At 35.1% G+C, this 20,808-nt stretch overlaps 1 protein-coding gene across 3 annotated transcripts in view; it reads right to left on the bottom strand.

Annotated features, from left to right (window-relative positions):
- Positions 1-20,808, bottom strand: part of RTN4 (reticulon 4) — a 72,533-nt gene that overhangs the window by 37,060 nt on the left and 14,665 nt on the right. Inside the window, exons 2-3 of one of the 3 annotated variants that reach the window (XM_058684099.1) lie at positions 12,513-12,569; positions 9,451-11,841 (exon numbers count right to left, since the gene is read on the bottom strand). The exons of 1 other annotated variant lie outside the window; for it this stretch is intronic. In XM_058684099.1, the coding sequence (XP_058540082.1) occupies positions 9,451-11,841; positions 12,513-12,569 (2,448 nt within the window). The remainder of the gene's footprint in view (positions 1-9,450; positions 11,842-12,512; positions 12,570-20,808) is intronic. One more of the 3 variants, XM_058684101.1, reaches the window with a different exon arrangement.

Here is a 20,808-nt window from a genome sequence, read left to right as displayed (position 1 = left end):
ATTTTAAAATGTGTAATATAATGAAGTATTATAAGATATATAGTCTATGTACTATACTTCTTAAGACTACATAGCTACACTGAAATTGGTATAATATTTTCTGGAACTTCCTGTAAAAAACTGCAAAATCCTTAGTATCAGAAGTGGCCTGGTCAAGGACTCAGTTCTTTCACTATCTGCATTTCTAACTCCATACATAAAAAAAGCAAAGTAATTTTTAAAGAGTCTACTATTCTAAGCTTAAAAGTTAATACCTAACTTTAAATTTCATTCAATGGACCTATGCATAATGGAGTATTTGACAACTCTGTTGCTAAGTTATACTATGGCTAAAAAAGTCTGGCTTCTCCAAACAATAGTTTGAAATCTCAAACTATTCAGTAAGTATAAAATATTTCCATAATACTAATTTTCTAACAATGAATCCTTTGAAACTGAAGACATGTAAATACTTTTGTATTAGAATAAAGCACTCAAAAATAGTACCCAAACTGTTTTCAAGTCAGAGATTACTACACAAATAGGAGAGAGGGGGGGAAAAAAGATTTCTTGAGACAAAGGTATTTACCATTTATACTTTTCACCTGCGCTGGTACTTGATTTGACTCAAAATATTTAATAACAGTCTAAGAGAGCAAGAATGTGTAATAATAACCATTTACCTACATATTAAATACACTTGGGGCACCTGGGTGGCTCAGTCAGTTAAGCATCTGACTTAGGCTCAGGCTGTGATCTCACGATTCCTGAGTAAATTCAAGCCCCACATCGGACTCTGCTGACAGCTAGCTCAGAGACTGGAGCCTGTCTTCGGATTCCGTCTCCTCTCTCTGTCCCTCCCCTGCCCGCACTCTCTCTCTCTCACAAAAATAAATAAAACATTAAAAACAAACAAACAAACAAACAAACAAACAAAAAACATTAAATACACTTAAAAGCTCCCCTGGTAGATTAAAAGTCAAAACAGGAGCCTTAAAGTTTGATCTTATATAATGATATCTAATTCTTTAATTATTAAGATCTTTGCAATTGAAACTACTAAGTTTACAGGAAAAACTAACTCATGTAAATCAAGTGACATTTGCCCATTTCTTCCTTAAAAAGTTTTAAAAGGGTTCAGTTTGGTTAGTTAAGCAAAAAAGTGATTAAATATAAATACACAATAAATAATACAAATCTGTTAAAAATATAAAACCATATGGGCTATGCTTATAGTGAGGATCAAATGAGTTAGTGTAAGCAAAAGGCCTTAGGACAGTGGCCTGACAAAAAGTAGGCCCTATATAAGCCTTAGACATTATTGTTATGCTACAAGTAATAGTCAAACTAGTAGGGACAAGGTACATAAACCACATCTAAAAAAGCACATTTTTAAGCCATTCAATTCTAGGGACTAACCCAAAACCTTTCTAAACAAGCGCAAGCACATGCGCACACACATGCACACACATACTTTGCTACACAGTTCTATTCCTTTCTCTGTAACCTTTTAATGAATTGTGTGTGTGTGTGTGTGTGTGTGTGTGTGTGTGTGTGTGTGTGGCTTGCATCTGTAAGTGGCAAGACTGTATCAAGACTGTATTTTGGAATAGGCAGCAATACCTAAGCAGTAAGTCCACTCCAGCCAGCTTTCCCAAGATATTCCTCCTTTTCCATTTCTTTCCTTCCTCTACTTCTCAATCCCAGAAAAAAATCAAGTTTTTATTCTTTTTCCCCACAACATTTAGAAATCAAGGGAAATAAATGAAAAAGAGGTAGTCATTTAGATTTAAAGTGTTACTAAGTTGGGGATTGCTAGTATACCATTCTTAATAGCTAAAATAAGTATTTCTACTTTCTGTAAACAGAGAACAAGATTCTTTTTTTTTTTATAAAGAAACAATTACCGTTACACAGGAGTTTCAAACTTATTTAAAAATTTAATTATTCTGAGCTATACAAAAATATGAAACTAAACATATGTCCCATTACTGAAAGGTATTAACCAATGTTGCTTAATACCATACGCAGTAACATAATGCCCTCTATGGACTAAATTATAGCACTTCAACATTAACTACTAAATTGAATCTTAAGACATGGCAAAAAGTCTAGAAAAATGAATGACAATACAACTTCAAATGGGAAAAAAAAAGAGCATTTTAAAGTCTACAATTTCATGTAATTTGCTAAAAATGAATATGAAAGTCCACAGAGAAAGAAATTTAAAGTGATACTACCCAGAACTAAATAAATGCTGGCTTCATGTATTATAATCTAAAATAAACATACAAATTCCAAAAGATCCAAAGCATTTCTAAATTTGGAATTAAAAAATTAATAGTCACTAGGCTCTGGACAGACGTTTTAAAACTTTTCAGTTTTCACTAAAGTAAACAGGTTTAGGGGAATCTTAAAGGTCATTCCATAATGTTTAAAATAACATGATTCAAGCATTGTCTGATTCAACACAATGTGTCAAAATCCTTTTATAAAGTCATTTGTTCATGTAAACCAAATATCCACAACTCACTAAATTTCTCTGATCATCTGAATTTATTCCATATGGTCAATTACAGAACATTCCATAGACCTCACTTTCTATATACAACACTAGATGGCACCAACACCCATAGTACAGTAGACTGTCTAATTTTCTAGGCATGCAATCCAACAAAAACTATGTTCTTAATTTTCTGGCTCTTTCTGCCTGACAATAGGGAACTAGAGATCAGAATATAACAGCAATAGAAAACAACTCCGCCACCAAGAACACATGTGGGATAAAGGGATCTCTGAGCAGTATTCAAAATAAATTTTAAATAGGTAAGAATCAAGTATAAAAATAAAACCATACATACATACATACATAATTTTCCTATGTGAAAACTGAAAATGTCCACTAAAATATAAAATAAAATAAAAATTGTTTGGAAAACTGTAACATAACAGGAGTTTCCATCCATTGTACAAAGAGCTCTCATAAAATCAGAAAAAAAGATGAACATCTAAATTTAAAAATGGGCAAAGGGTATGAACAGGCAATTCACAAAAGACATAAAAATAGCCAATAAACACATGAAACATGTTCACTTTTACTAACAATCAAAGATCAAAACTTCAAGATACCACTTCAACCTATTAAACTGGTAAAGGTTTTTCTTTTTTTAAGTGCCAAATTCAGAATGTCTGGAAGGATACCTAAGAAGTAAGTCCTAGCACAGGACTCTGAAGGAGTACAAGGTAGCTTGTTGAGACAGGAAGAAGACTTAGTGTCATAGGGCTCTTTGAATTTTGTATAATATGGAAGTATTACCTATCCAAAAATAAATAAATAGTATCAACTGTAGGTGGTAATGGAGAAATGGATGTTTTCTTACTCTTTTGGGGGGGAAAAATTAGTACCATTTTTCTGACAGCCAAGTTTTGTCAAAACTCTTAAAAATGGTCATACCCATTTACCTAGGGTTTATTTCTAGTAATTTATGAAAAATAGTAATTCAGATATGTAAAATATTTAAATATAGGTTAACAGCAGCCTTATTTATAAGTTAAAAAGTTGGAAACCACCTAAGAATCCAACAATAGCAAACTAGTTAAATTATATACATATTTTATATACATATTTGTATTTATATATATATGTATACATATATATACAAATTATATACATATTTATATACACACACATGAAATGTAAGCATTAAAAAATCATGCAGCAGCAGAATAAGGACATGGAAATGTCAGCATTATATAAGATACTGATTTTTTAAAGCTATAAACAATATGTAGACTATGATCCCTATTTGTTAAAACACATTTTTTTTACTCCATTCATAAAGTATCTATATGCACTGAAAATAGACAAGAAGAATATATTCTAAAATACTAACAATTACTATATCTGGGCAATGTGACTACAAATTTTTTTCATCTCAATAGTTTACTTCTCAAATTTGTACAATGAGCATGCATTACTACAGAATGTTTCATGTATCATTGATCTGACTTTACTGATAGCAGGTCCTTCAGACAAATTCTAACTACTATGCTCAAACAGATTAAAACATTTGCTTAAGGTCATACAGCTATAATCCATAATAAAGCCAGGATTAGAACTTAGGTCTGTTAAGATGCCCAAAATGAAGTCTTTCAACCACACTACTGTCACCTAACTTTTATAGTACATATTTCATAATTATTTTCAATCTGTACTGGGCTCATAGTGAGCACTAAATAAATCCTCATTAATTTGATATTTGTTTAAGTCACATTTGTTGAAGTAAATATAATTGATTCTTTTATTAACAACAGCACATTTCTAATTTAGCTATATTTACTAACAGATTCCCACCTAAAGGTATTCTACTCAATTTGTTAGATTAAGCGTGTTAATTTTTCAGGGTACTTAAATTTCTTCCTTCTTAAAAAAATTTTTTTAAATGTTTATTTATTTTTGAGAGAGAGGCAGACTGCAAGCAGGGGAGGGGCAGAGAGAGAGGGAGACACAGAATCCAAAGCAGGCTCCAGGCCCTGAGCTGTCAGCACAGAGCCCGATGCGGGGCTCGAGCCCACAACTGTGAGATCACAACCTGAGTCGTTGGAAGTCGGATGCTTAACAAACTGAGCCACCCTGGTGCCCCTAAATTTCTGACTTTTATCAGATTAACTGCTCAGTGTCAGAATCAAAGTCCAACTAATAATTATCAAAGTATCCTAAATATGCTTACTAAAAATATATTTAAACCAAAATACCAAACCTTAATATCTGTAAAACTTTACTGAGAAATTGCAAAGGCTATAAATTCCTAAATTAATAAAAATGTTAAGTTATAAACACTATCTAAAGAAAGCTCTTATTCATGAACACTTTAAGAAGCACATATAAATCTGCAAACGATAATTTTTAATTCTTTACCTAGATAAAAGGGCCACTTTTAAATGAGTCCTTTATTATGGCAATATTACGTAGATATCACATACTTTAAATAAAATGAAAAAACAATCACGTTGTTGGTGGTTTACACTTCACTCACCGAAAGTTCTAGCAGGTCAGCAAAACAATCCATACTCTAATTATGAACTAAAAATACTCTGTGCATCATTGGCAAACCAACAAACAGAGTAAACAATCAATGTCTTTGAAGTGAAGATGTCAGTGGTTTGGATGAGAGACATGAGCACCTTTCCTTACCAACAGCCTACTAACAATAAAGATAGGAGCTGTTCACAAGAGGGTTATTCAGTCTCTACATGGGAGCAAAACTGTTACCTTCATTTTGATATCCCTACATATGGAAAATCATGTGAGAAAAATATACATGGTAACCCAACTTTCTTGACTTTTAAAACCTGTCTTAACATTGGTTACAACACAACATGTATGTAATAAAAGCACAGCACCTCAAATGCTGCAAAATTTAGCATAATAAATGCTCATTCCAAAATGGAAAACGACTGAGAAGGGGAGAAATCCCTTCTAGGTTGGAATCCGTTATTCACCTGTTGGGAAAAAGATTTTCCTTGTGGAATGATCTTCCTTTTGGAATTAAGTTAAGATTACTTAAGAAAGTTATAGCCCAATGTCTGGAATACAGAGGTTCAAAAGTATTGTGCTTACTATATAATTTGCTATGTAACTTCGAGAAATAAGACTAAGTCCCACACAGTGGTGCTGTCATTCATAAAATGGTTCCTTCTTTCTCATCATAGAGACTATGTCAAAGTGCTTGATGTTTAGAAGATTTCCTATAAATGGCAGCTCCCTTTTCCAGATAAAATGAGAAAAATTCAGCTTTTCTCAGTCTTTGAAAATTCTCAAGTTAAAAACCTCCTAAATAGAAAGAAAACTTAAAACTGAAAGAAAACTGAAACAAATTGATCTAACTATATTTCAAATGAGAATTATAACCACACTGAAGGCTGGGGAAGAAAGAAGGAAGGGGGAGAAAGGAGGGGTAACTAATCCAAGTAACTTGTACTTGACTATATACATTCAATCTTGGGCAGGATTGGGGTGTAGATTTGCAAAATAACTTTGAATTATTTTATTGTGTTTACTATAACGATATTAGAAAACATTCTAAAACTATCTTAGAAATATTAAACGATCAAGTAAATGAATAAATGTGTTAGATGCCAGGGTTCTCACTACAGAAGGAACATACAAATATGAAAGGAGAGAAGAAAGAAACAATCTTCTGGAAATAGACTCTCAACTAAAAACAATCAGGGATCCTTCAAGAAATGATTGATTTCAGGGCTGCAGTAGAACAGACATAGATGAGCCTATATTTTGTTAGGCTAGAAAGTCAGAAGAGCTTCTCTCTCCATCCCAAAAAGAAGGATAGCTGCACATCCTTCGGCCAACCTGAACAGGGCCCTTCTAATCTGGGACAATTTATAAACAAAACAATTAATGAATTATAATTCAGTAATGAATTATAAACCATTAGGGGGAAAAGAGAAACTTATAAATCCATATTGGTAATTAATCAAATCACAGAAAAGCAGAATGCTAACAGTAGCAGAATGCCATGGAATGACTGATAAATGTGAAGGGAGTGTTGGAATTGAAAAATTATCATTTTGCAACCTTAATGGTAAACAGTGACACTAAATCTAGGAGGGAATTTTGATGGGGAGCAGGGTATCTGTAGTCTTGAAATGTCACCCCTCAGACTGCTTATTAGTTCCAAGGGAAGAAGAAAGCAATTATACAGTAAGGAAATGAGGGCCACCTTAACCAGATGATAGAAATTAACCTCATCAATGAGGGACTTAATGAATAGTGGGTACCTTCAGATATGATACCATGAGAAGGGTAAGGGGTACTACACATCTTCATTTTGGCCATGAATCCAAAACCCCAATCGAATCTCTGACAAACAGCAGACAAATGTAAAATAAGAACATTCTATTAAAAAGGGAGATGGGGGCGGGGGGCGCCTGGGTGGCTCAGTCAGTTGAGCGTCAACTTCGGCTCAGGTCATGATCTCACTGTGAGTTCGAGCCCCACGTCAAGTTCTGTGCTGCCAGAGAGCTCTATGCAGCCTGGAGCCTGTTCAGATTCTGTGTCTCCCTCTCTCTCTGCCCCTCCTCTGCTCATGCCCTGTCTCTCTGTCTCTCAATAATAAATAAACGTTTTAAAAAAAAAAAAATGGAGATGGGGAAGAGCCTACACTTAAAAAATGTTAATGTAAGGGATAAACACTGGAAATGTAACAGACAAAAGCAGCCAAAAGCAACATGACAACTAAAAGCAAAATTTGGCCCTAGACTGGATCTTGTAGTAGATGACACTTATACAGGACACATTAGGTCACAACAGACACACTGGAATACAGATAGATTAGAAAAAGTACTTTATTAATGTAAATTTATGAAGTTAATAGCTATAGTGAGGTTATATAAGAACATGCCCTTTTTGAAGAACTTAAGGATAAAACAATGTATATAACTTACTGTCAAATGGTTCAGGAAAAACACCTATCAACTCCCTCTGCTCTCTTCTTTACATTCTTCAACTTAGATGCCACAGTCCATCACATCAAACTACTCTCTTACTATTTATTAATCCTCAATTCCTTTGATTCACTCTCCTTCCACTGGGCCCTCTAGCAAAACAGAAGCTTGAATCAATATAAGCATTTGCCTTCCCTGAACCTATACCCAGGATGTTGGGCAAAGTTAGAGAAAAGTCACTCTACCATACAGACTTGTATGGACTCAACCTCCAACCCTGACTGGACTCTTAATACAATGCCTCTATCTCCCTAGTCAGACCTCCTCCACCCAAGCACGTTCTAGTTCATTCTCAGCAAATGACCTAACATACTGCTTTAAATAAACATAAACCACCATACACTCCCTCAACTTCCAGCCACAAAACGAGCAGTATCAACACCCACAGTTTCCCTTCCATTCACTACAATATCTTCCAAAATTGTTCCTCTTCTATATGCCAATTCCTCCACCTGAATTCTGGATCTCATCCTACCCCATCCCCTCCTGACTTTCTACTACCACCTTTAGACTTTCATTCCCATCTTTAAAAAAACAAAAAGGTTCTTCCTCAAGTCTACCCTCTACCTCATTCATGCTATCACTTTCTCCATGATCTCAAATTTCTCAAAAATTAGCATTCAGCATCCATTTGCTCAAGTGTCATTCCCTCAGCACCCCTAGCCCTGCCCATTTACTCTACCTGCCATTGTCATGCCAACACCTTCCCTACTTTTTAACAAGTTCTCAATCCTTATCTTAACCAAGCTCTATTGCATTTGATAATGCTGTCCAATCCTTCCACCTTTAAAGCTTCTCTTTTTCTTGGCTCTCCCTAGTCAATATCTGTGGTTTTAATTACTATCTCTGAGCCCATGATAAACAAACACATATAGCCAAGGTCTCTCAAAAGCTTTTTATGTACAACATCCATCACTTCTTGGATACCTCATAGGCACTTTAATACCAAAATATTCAAAGCTGAATTTTTCATCTTCTCTCCTTAAACCCACTTTATTCTCTCATGTTCTCTAACTCAGTTTCTCATACCGCCATATGTGTACTTGAAAACACATGGAACCCAGGGTTCCTGGAGTCATCTCTAACTTCTCCCCTTATCCTTCATGTCCACATCCAATCAAACATCAGGTCCTATGTCTCCATGCTCATCCCACTGCCTTAATATTTATCATCTCCTCTTTCTTAAATTATAGCAACAATCTCTAACCTCATCTCTCTGCCACTAGTACTGCCCATCTCCAACATATAAATATACTCAAGAAATAGGGAGTAATCACTACACATTTTCATAGAAAACACAATTAAATTAGAATGCTAAATAAAAAACACAGTTGCAAATCACTTTACACAAGTGTGTAAGAATATAGCATCAAAAGAAAAAAAAATGACAATCCCTACTTTTCAGAAGAATTCATAACAGCATACCTCAATTTATACTTTTCAACAAAATACTACTCAATATGCGTGACTTTATACCTATTACTGGAAAATACACCAGTATATTGAAATATTGGAGACTTGTTACAGAAATGTTCTTTCATAAAAATTTAAAATCAAGTAATTTCTGGGAAAACAACAGTAAATGCATCTGAAAATATTTTGTTTTAGTATCTCCTAATCTCCATGCTATGAGGAAATACTGAAGGAAAAGAAAAGAAAGACATGAAGCCAATTCTAATAAAATTTTCTAGTTCCATGGTGCAATATAAAAAAGAGCAATAAATAATTGTGTGGAAAAAGTTATGAGCAAGGACGAACAGTGAGTGCAAAAAAAAAAAACAAAAAAAAAACCAAAAAAAACACTGAACTTCTGAGACAGTAGTAAAGAATTCTTATCAATGTGATATATTAGATACTATGAATGTAACATACCACACAAAATGTAGTGGAATATTCTGTAAGTCAAAAGCTAGCAAGAAAGTACAAAACAATGTATGGACTGATTACCTGAAGTTTTACTCAGCTCTGCTGAAAATAAAGCAGATGGTGATCTGTTCTCTTGTTCTGTATCAGAAGGGGTTTTTTTCTCAGCTTCTTTCACAAGAACTTTGGGTTTCACTATACTGCCTATTTCGGTTTGAGTGGCCAAAGCAGAAACATCTGGAGGCAGTAAGGGCACCTTCAAAATATCAGACCTATCTTTGGAGAGTTCATCTGGGACATGGACTTTATCTTCATCTTTAGGTTGTACATTCTTGAAAGAAAGGTCATGGGGTAACTCTGAGCAAGGTAATGACCCAGCTTCATCCTGGACATTAGCGATCTCACTTTTGTGGGATACTTCTAGGTCAGTGGTTAATTTAGGAGGAGAATCAGTTTTAGAACTGACAAATGTAGGGAACTCATCTATAATCTCAATTGGAGATGAATCTGAGAATGTTTCACTCTCTCTTATTTTTGCTTCCTTAGCAATAAATAAGCCATCATCTGAATAAACTGCAGCACTGAGCTCCTTCATCTGCAAAGGAATTTTCTCCTTTTGGGTCAGTGTTGAAACTTCAGTGGGTAAGAAGGTATCTTCTGTAGTGTCTAAACTGGGCTGAAAAGATTCCAAATAGGGCTTTCCCCCCTCAGGTGGTAGTGAAGCACTGAGTTTTTCCTTATGTTCAGGTTCTATCACTGACTGGGATGAAGTCTCAATCAGATTTTCTCTCACAAGTATCACAGCTTCATCCTGTTTTTGTGGAACTTCAGATATTGAATCATCACTAAATAAGTCAACTGGTTCAGAATCAGGTGAGGAATCTTCAACTAACTCAGAATGATCAGGCACTGGCTGTGCAACTTTTGCTATTTCTGAGTAATCAGAGAAATCTGAAGTTGGTTCAGTAGGGAGCTTTGTTTCTTTAATTAAATCACATGCAATAGATATATAAGGAGCTTCTGTTTCTTGAACAGCTACCTTAATACTTTCAGGCTCTTTAATTTCTTCCTTTATTCCTGATACATTTTTTAGTGATACATTCATGGCCTCTTCATATGGTGGGGGATTTCCAAGCTCAGGTTTTATGCTTTCGTAATTAACTAAAGAAGGAGCTTCTAATTGTGAAGAAGTGGGCTGCACTGCAGAAGCACCAGCACTAGGAACTACAGAATTTAATGGTGCTTCCATAACAATATCAGGCAAAACTGGTGACGGAGTAGCTTCGGATTCTTCAAAGGATGGGCAAAGCTGTGCCACAGGGTAGAGGGACTCCTGCATAGCTTCTGATGTTTGAACCAAGTCCATTTTTGTTTCAAAAGCGATCTTCGTGCCTGTAGCTTCATTCAATTCACTTTCACATGCTTCCTGTACTAAATCTGGGGTTAGACCTTCAGCCATGTTTGCCACTGCTTCCTCAGTCACCTTTGACAAATTATCTGTTGTGACATAATCGGTCTCAGAATCCTGTGTTGCTACAAGGAAAGGATTTGATGCTTTGGTACTAACATTCTTCTCTGTTACAATTTGGGCCTTTTTTTCTTCTATCTTTTTTTCATCTGTCTTATTTTCTGAAGTATGATCTGCCAACAAAGGAAAAATGTTTGTTGAAAGGTTTTCAGCTGCTGTCGGGTTAAAGGGAGCGCATGTGATATATGCTCCTGAACCATCTTTTACAGCTTCTGGTGTACTGGGAAAAGAAATATCATCATTACTGCTTTCACTATCTTTTTCATGATTTGTTGGTTCAGGGCTATCGGCAAAACACTTCTTATCCACTTTACTCTCCAACTTGCTCTCTATATTAACTTCAGCAGCCAACACATCACTATCTTGCTTGCTTGTATCTCTCACGTCCCATACTCGTTCAAATGGCTTGAAGTCTGCGTATTCTTCCCTCATGGGAGCTTCTGCTGCAATTCCCTTTTCATTAAAACTATCCTTTGTTTTTTCTGGAAGCATAACTTTGTCCTCTTCTTTAACTGATTCAGTAAGGGCTGCAGGTAACTCTTGTTGATTTTGAAGGATATTATCACTAACTAAATCCTCTTTTTCATCCTTATTCTCTTCCCTAGGATTTGCTATTATGGCAGACTCTGCTTTTGGAGAGCCACCGAATGATACTCTCATTTCTGAGTATTCCAATTGTGAAAACTCTGTTAAATCTCTGTCTATAAATGGATTTTTTGCCTTCTCTGTGAACTCTTTAGAAGCTTCTGCTGATGTTTCTTGAAGCGTTCCTTCAGTGGGTAATACTGCTGATAAATTACCAAGATATTCATGTTCTTTAAAAGAAGCAGCTGAGAGGGGAGACAGAGAAGGAAGAGAAGCAGCAGTTTCAAGCAGGACAGATGGAAAATCCTCTTGACCAGTGGAAACAGTGTTACCTGGCTGCTCCTTCAAGTCCATAATTTTTTCTGTGACCATGGACAGAAAGGAAAGTTAGAGAATGCCAGCGTTCTCAGAGTTAATGCAAGTTTTATGACAGATTCAAAATACTATTAGTAAAGAGTTACTGTTAACTAAACTTAAATGTAAATAACAATAAATAATAATCAAGTAGTCTTGAATCATTACGGAAAGAATTAAAGCTATTGTCAAAACGTGCATGGCTACAGAGGCAATTGCATGCTATGAAAAGACATAAATCAAGTCTAAGAAAAAAACCTCAAGTATAATCAATTGAGAAAAGCTACTTCTAACTAGAAGAGGACAAGAGAATTGAGAAGAGGGTGTGGCAGTATAGAAAAGGCACTGAATAATTAAATGCGATAGAGTGGCATTCATTTCTATGAAAGCCTTTCAGCCATAAGCAAGTAAACTGTACTTGGAGAAAAGGACTAATCAATATACAAATGTAAATCAAGGGTCCAAGAATTCCTTACATATAACCAATTATTAATCATGTTCTGCCCATTTGTCTCTTGGACATAGCATATAAAATGCAAATTTCAACTTTTTCAATAGACAAACATTCTTGGAACCATGCTAAATTTTAGTAACTGAATTCACTCTGTACAGAGTTAATAAAACTAAAGAGTCAAAGTTAGAATACACAGAAGATAAAAGGCTAGCAGAAAGAACTTGCCTGCAGAGGAGTGTATCACAGGCTCAGATGCAGCAGGAAGAGCAAAAAGTGTCTCATCTGAAAAACAAATAGAATATAACCTCAGCAGAAATAAAGACAGAGTTTGAAGGAGACTAAAGATAAGAGGAGCAAGCAAGGATTCAGTTTGTAATAAGTTAACACAAAACTTTTATAAAGAAAAAGCCAAGATGGAAAGGAAAAAGTAGTACCATTAATTTGGATTAAGTTATCATTATATATTTATATTATAAAGATGATTAAATCATATCCACAGAACCTATCATTTTTCAAGAGGCAATAACATGTTTATGTTAAAGAATTTCATAAACCAAAGTAACCTTAAGATATTATTATTCTCAGTTAACATGACATCCAAACCTTTTATTCACATTTTCAGATAGGTAACTTATTTGCCCTAGTCAAGCCTAAAATTAAAAAGATGCATGAGTAAAATTAATAATTACTTTTGCTTAATCCTTTTTTATTGGCAAATGTTCAGTTCAGAAGAACACTTTCAGAGAATCATGCATATTTTCTTATATTCCAGGTTGTCTACCTTTAAAGAAAAACATTCTAATAGTCACTGTGCACTATTCCTTGAGGATATTAGTCCTATGTGCCACTGTCCACATTGCAAAGAAAATACTAATTATCATTAGGAAGATAATTATTATCATCAGTCTTGTTTTGTTTAAAATTAACACTGAGGGATACTTGTTATACCAAGTTCTTTGCATGCAGGAATTCATTTTACTCCTTATAACTCTTTGTTATAAATGGGGTTAAGATCCCCCATTTAACAGATAAAAAAAACAAAATGAAACAAAAAAACACAACTGACTGACAGAGGAGTAACTCACTCCATCTATAACTAAGTAAGACTCAGGGCAATGCAACTCCAGAGCTCATTTTCTTAGCCACTATATGCTATATGTTACGGACTTAATTTTTTGTGTGTCCTCCTCCCCAAAGTTCGTATGTTGAAGCCTTAACCTCCAGTGTGATAGCATTTGGAAATGCGGCCATGCAGAGAGGTCATTAGGATTACATGAGGTCATGAGGGTGGGGCCATGGCTGATACGGTTAGTGCCCTTATAAGAGACACCAGAGCTTGTTCATGCCTGTGTGACAACAGCTCCTCCACTTCCCCCTTCCTCCTCTTCTCTGAGCAACATAAAGAAGCCATGTGAGCATACAGTGAGATGACAGCCACCTATAAGCCAAGAAAAGAGGCCTCAGAATGAAACCTACATTGCCCATATCTTGATCTTAGACTTTCCAACCACCAGAGCTGTGAAGAATTAATTTCTGTTGTTTAAGCCACACAGTCTGTGGTACTCTGATGTGGCAGCCTGAGACGACTAATGCAGTACCTATTGGTATATTAAGCTTGCACAGCATCACTTTATACCTGCAGCTGGGAGATCTTGAGCTAAAGGTCTTCTGTGGTTTATACTAGAGAAAGGCCTCTAGCAAAAAACAATTTGAGATAGCCTGAAGAATGGCAGGAAGGTATTCCTTTAGTGGAGAGAACCTAAAAAATTTGGATATTTGTATCTGGAAGGACAAACTAGGCAAGGTTGATCAACAACGAAACAGAGATGTGACTATCATTAACGTGGATATACCTTCTAAGGATATTCCCCTTGAAGAATAAGAGAGTTAAATTCACAACGCCGTATAAATTTTAGATAAATCCATACTGGACATGATGTCATATCTAAAGGATTCTTAGATGGGGTGACGAAGGGAAAATTCATTACACATGTTTTAAAAAGTCTCCTAAAAAGCCTGCTTCCAATTCTGTGTCTCCCTCTCTCTCTGCCCCTCCCCCGTTCATGCTGTGTCTCTCTGTCTCAAAAATAAATAAACGTTATCTGTGTCTCTCTCTCTCTGACCCTCCCCCGTTCATGCTCTGTCTCTCTCTGTGTCAAAAATAAATAAACATTTAAAAAAAAATTTTTTTTAAATAAATGTTAAAAAAAAATTAAAAAAAAAAAAAGTCTCCTATAACCTAGAACAATAGGTTAGATGGGCAACTCATCCAAACCAGTAAGACATACCACCTTTTGAGATTTTATAAAACATACACATATAGACAAACTTTTTTTTTATGTTTATTTATTTTTGAGAGAGAGCCCGAATGGGGGAGGGGCAGAGAGCGAGGGAAACACAGAAGCCAAAGCAGGCTCCAGTTTCTGAGCTGTCAGCACAGAGCCCAAAGTGGGGCTCAACCCCACAAGCAGTGAGATCGTGACCTGAGCCAAAGTCGGACGCTCAACCAACTGAGCCACCCAGGCGCCCCTGTGTGCACCCTTCTTAAAGATGACTTGCTATGTGATCTTATTTGTTACATAGTTTCTCATTTGTAAAATAATGGAATTTGAAAATTCCTTTCAGCTAAAATAATGAATTATAATCTTATATAAAACTGAGACTTGGGGATCAAAGAGCAAAACCAAATAATTACATAGCTACTACATCTAAATAAAAGGTAGCAAATCCTTAACAAAATGGCAGTCTTCTTCACTGAGTTAATATAACTGAAAGCCACAAATGCAGGTCAGTCTTCTTGGAAAGTGAATTCAAAACATGTTACTGATTACTGTTAAAATTAGAGGGAAAACAAACTACAACTAAAATTTTGTGCCAAAAACTTAAAGTATTTTTTAAATGTATCCTTATTCCTATCTAATACCAGAACCTCTCTTATAGTAAAAACTATATTCCTGGCCCTTGACCAATTGAGAAAGTTTATAAACTGGTATTTCAAATATTCACTAAATTTTGAAAAAAAGAAAAACTGTACATTGAGATTCAATCCAAAATTAATCATGAAACAAGTACTGCATTTCTAAAAGCAGTTAGCAAAAAAAAAAATTTCAGAAAAGATCACTATCACTTGGCCCTCCCTCAAGAAGAAGGACAGTTGTTCTGACTTCTCCTGAAGCAATCATGGATCATGGGATCAAACTGCCTGGGTTCAAATCCCAGATTCATCACTTACAACTGTGCGACCCTGAGAAAAGTTATTATTTATCCCCTCTGTGCCTCCTTTCCTCATTGGTAAAATAAGAATAATAGTACCTCCCTCAAAATGTTGTGCAGGAGGAAGAGGAGAAGAATAAGAAACAGCTTGCCCTAAGTCTCAGGGCTAGGAGGCCAGAAAGCCAGTATGTAAACATGTCTAACTCTTAAGTTATGTGCTTTATCTTTGGAGGGATGAGTTTATAATATAAGTGCAACTGGTGTGAAGTCTTCTTTCTTAATCAGCCCCTCAAGTTTGATCTCCTGAAATATGATAAATTGTCATCCAGGAAATACCCTATAGTTATCTGAAATATTTGGTTATTTTCTTCTACTTCATAATACAATAACATTTAGAGAGACGGTAATGCCGGCCAGGCATTTTTTTCAGATGCTCTTTCAATACTCAAAACCACCCTAGGAAGTAGGTACTACTGTTATCCTCATTTCAGAGATGAGGAAACAGGCCTAAGAGTTTAGATAACTTCCCCAGAGTTACAAAACTGAAAAATGATGGATCTGAGACCTGAAATCAGAGTATACAGGTCCATGCTCTTTTCTTTAACTACCCTGCAGTACTTTCTTCCTGGACTTAAGTTTAAAAATTTTTATAAACTAAATTAAGGATGTTAAAGAAAAATTTTGATTGACAACACTTACATATCATAAGCTACCAAATTTTTAAGACTAAAATGCCTACTAATTACTTACTTCTTTTGAAAAAAATTACAAATTTTAGGTTAGTCTTCCTTTTTCTATAAAAGACCCTAACTTTCACAAGTGAATAAACTACTTTATAATATGGGACACTGTATTAAAAGTGTAATATTCTGAATTACTGAGACATGTTATGTACATACTTATATTACTGGTCTTACAAAAACGGTCAACAAGTTCCCCTCTTTCTATGATCTTTGTCTATGACTATGTCAAATTCTAACTGTTGGATGAAATTGAAACTTTATTCATCAACCTCATTTGTGCTATTGTGAAGAAACAGAAAAAATAACACTAAGGACTTAATTATACATACACTAAGTAAAAACACAGTGGCATATTTAAATGAACAAAAACAAGTTTTCACTAAATAATACACAAAAGGGAAGCCAGAACTTTTCTATTAAGTCTCTCTACTCTACTGCCATCAAATTTACCATATTCAGCTTTACTTTCTTTTTAAAACTTATCCTTATTTCTGCTCATTTTCTATAACATTTCCAGTTATCTAAGCTCAGAGAATTAAGTAACTTATTCAGTCACATAGCTAGTTAATGACAAAGCTAGAAAATTATAATTAAACTGTGACTACAAACAGATATACATTTATTTCCTTATTACCCTCAGTAAAAAGAACAGAATCACTATACTTACGACAGTATGAAAGATGAATACCATTCATAAAACTTTTTCCAAATGAGCTATTCCTCTTTGTTAGCCCTGATGCTAGATTCATTTCCTTACCCAAGCTTAAATCTAGAGTGTAAATTTAGACTAAAGCTTCAGGGCTATATGCTTTGAATACTAATTATTTCCATCACACAAGGATCAGTTTCAAAATTAAAGTTCACGAAAGAGATTTATTTTTTAAGTCACTTTTTTAAAAAGTAAAAGGTGGGTGCCTGGGTGGTTCAGTTGGTTGAGCGTCCAACTCTTGATTTTCAGCTCAAGTCATGATCCCAGGGTCATGGGATAGAGCCCAATGGCTCTGTGCTGAGTATGGGGCCTACTTAAGATTCTCTCTCCCTCTGCCCCTCTCTGCCACTCACACTCTCTCTCTAAAATAAAAAATTTTTAATTTAAAAACTTTTTTGAATATTAAAAAGTAAAAGTGGTATGTCAGTTTTGAATTTATTACTGGTCAATTCAAAATATGCTATCACGATCTCACCAATGTTCACATACTCTTATACTAAATATTTTCTTTGACATGTTCATTTCAAAACCAGTTTTTCAGCCAAAAGTATAACTGGTCAGTCAATAAAAATCATAAGTAATTTATAAAGCACAGGAAATAAACTTCATTTTAAAGTCACAGAAAAAAACTTCTGCTAGGAGAATAATTATATCAGACTAACTTCTCTCATATAAACAACTATAAAACTGGGCAAAATATATGAAGCAACTATCATGAGACACTGGATAACATGAAGTACATGAACATGAAGGGTATAATTCCTGAGAAGAGGAAAGCATGCCAGATGATGCCCTGGCTTTCTACTTGAAGGCACTCTGTCTACAGCACATGGAAAAGGAGCCCAAGAATACTAACACTCTGGCCAAGTTGAGTTAACAGCTAAGCTGTCTGGAATTTGTGGGGCAAGGTAACATACAAAGGAAAACTTCATAGAAAAGGAGCTCCAGAAATCTGGATAGAGATTCCTTCTAAATCTCTGGTTGAACTATGCAACACATATACAGCACAAGACCTACCAAGACCAAGCAGAGAAGCTATGAAAGAGTTGTGAACTAAACGTATATTCTGGAGGTCAGACTCTGTACTGGAAGACATGATCGAGAGTTTTTGATAAGCCAGAGTGGAGAGATCTTGCTGAACACCCCAAGTATAAAAATGTGACCTGAGGAAAGGCACATCTTAAGAGGAGGATTACTTTAACCCTAAACTAAAGGTTACTTGGTCTAGACTTAGACCATGAGTTAGCAAAATATGGCTTGTGGGCCAAAGTTATATTGGAAGACAGCCATGTCCATTTGTGTGATGTATCCTCTATGGCTACTTTGGCATTACAAGGGCAAACTTAAGTATTTAGGAAAGAACCTACATGATGCACAAGCTTAAAATATTTACTGCTTTACCCTTAAAAAAAAAAAAAAAAAAAAGCCAAGCCCTGCTCTAAACCCTAACTTTAAAATCAAAGTTTGAAAAGGTCAAGATGATTTGCCAGCAAACTGACTTCCAGAACAACACTAACACCAAATCCATGGCAACCAGTGTAGAATAAAATATTACTGGACATGAAAAGAAAATATGAGCATAAGTAAGAGAAACACCAATATAAGCAAAGAAATAATGTAAACATTATATTCATAAGCACTAAAATGAAAATTACAATAGCTATTAAAATATTCCTACGTAGATACAGTAAAAGATGGACATAACAAGTGAATGGAGAGAGACTCCTGGAAGAGAAATACAGAAGAGAACCAAATGAAAATCCTAGGATGGAAAATTATATTAAGTGAAAGGAAAACCCACTAGATGGACTTAAAGCAGACTGAGCAGTGGAGAAGAAAAGATCAATAAGCTTAAAGAAAGAGCAACAGAACTATCCCAACTGAAGCACAGCATGGAAAAAAAAGAAAGAGTCTCAGTGACCTGCAAGACAATCAAGCAGTTAAAGTATATGTAATTGGAGTCCCTAAAGAAGGCAAAAGTGACTGAAGCAGAGGAAGGGAGGGAGGGAGGAACAAAGGGAAAGATATAAATGGCCTAAAATTTGACAACTGTGATGGAAAATACCAAATCCACAGATCCAAGAGGCTCAGTGAACCCTGGGTAGAATAAACCAGAAAGAAATACATTGTAGAGATCAAACTGTTGAAAACTAAAGATATAGAAAATCTTAAAAACAAAGGAAATAGGCAGAGAAACAGCAATAAGAATGACCTCAGCTGCCACTGGAAACAATGGAATACGGAAGATAATATCTTTATATGATGACACATCTACCAACCTAGAATTACATACAATCATTATTCACTGACTGCTATTTGTCAGATTGTGTACTAAATTGATATTCCCCAGATCAATACTTAGCAGTGGTCATGTGCAGAGCAGCACAACGTTCCAGTCATCTAAAACACATTCCAAGGTAACGTCAAACAAGGCAACCGTATGCCTTCCTGTTTCAGCTCTCATAGTACAAATATGTGTGCTTTCTGCAGTTTATTTAGTGTCATACACTAAATTTTTGTGATTTGTTTAAAATGGCCACTAAGAATAGTGCTTAAGTGCTAGCTAGTATTCTTAACCACAAGAAGGCCATGATGTACCTTACAGAGAAAACACGTGTGTTAGATGAGCTTCATTCAGGCATAAGTTATAGTTCTGTTGGCCTTGAGTTTAATGTTGATAAATCAACACTATATATTAAGTAACATGTCTTTAAATAGAAACACACATGAAACAAAGATATATTCATCAGGTAACAATACTGTGACTAGAGGTTCACAGGAATCTAACCCTGTATTTTCCCTTGAGGCAATGATTCAGGATTTGCTAATTAAGTGTTTTCCTTGACTTTAGAGAACAGAACTACCATGAACAATAAGACTGACTGTATTCATCAAAAATATCCTTCAAAAATACAGATGAATAAAAGTATTACCAGATAAACAAAAGATGAAAACAAAAACTGAAAGAAATTATCACCAAGAGACCTGTACTACAATCAATGTTAAATGCAGTTCTTCACACTGAAGAAAAATGATACTAGATAGTAACCTGGATCTTCAGGAACAAATGAAGAAAAACGAAATTGGTAAATACCTGAGTAAACACAAAATATTCTCGTTCCATAATTTCTTCAAAGAAATGATGAATATCATAAAATGATAAATATATATTGTTATTCTCATTTCTTAATTTCTTTAAAGAATAATTGATTTCTGAAGCTCTAATTACTGTATGCAATATATGTGGAAGCAAAATATAGGACAATAAAAGGACAAAGAATGGAAGGAATATAGAAAAGTATAAAAGAACAAAAGCAGAAGAGAAAATGAACATGTTTTTTTAATTTTTAAATGTTTATTTATTTTTTGATAGAGACAGAGCGCAAGCAGGGGAGAGGCAGAGAGAGAGGGAGACACAGAATGCCAGCAGGCTCCAGGCTCTAAGCTGTTAGCATAGAGCTTGACGCAGGGCTGGAACTCACAAACTGCTAGATCATGGCCTGGGCTCAACCAGGTGGCTCAACCAACTGAGTCACCGAAGCACCCCAAGAAAATGAAGATTTAAATGAGCCATATGAATAATTACACTGAATGTAAATGGATCCAATTAGGAGGCAGAGGTTTTTAGACTAGATAAAAACCATACTTTGGCCCTTTACGGGACACACTTTAAATATAAAAACATAGGTAATTAAAAGTAAAAGAATGTAAAAGGATATATATATCATCCAAACATATACCCTACAAAATCTGAAGTGCCTAATGTTAATGTTGAGCAAAGCAGATTCTAAGACAGAGTATTACCTTGAGATTACCAGAGATAAAGAGGGGCATCAGTTAATGATAAACAAGTAAA

Source organism: Neofelis nebulosa, chromosome 9, assembly GCF_028018385.1.
Source record: "Neofelis nebulosa isolate mNeoNeb1 chromosome 9, mNeoNeb1.pri, whole genome shotgun sequence".
In the NCBI taxonomy this organism is placed as follows: domain Eukaryota; kingdom Metazoa; phylum Chordata; class Mammalia; order Carnivora; family Felidae; genus Neofelis; species Neofelis nebulosa.
The sequence above is the reverse complement of the archived record's forward strand: the minus strand, read 5'-3'. Positions and strand labels throughout refer to the sequence as shown.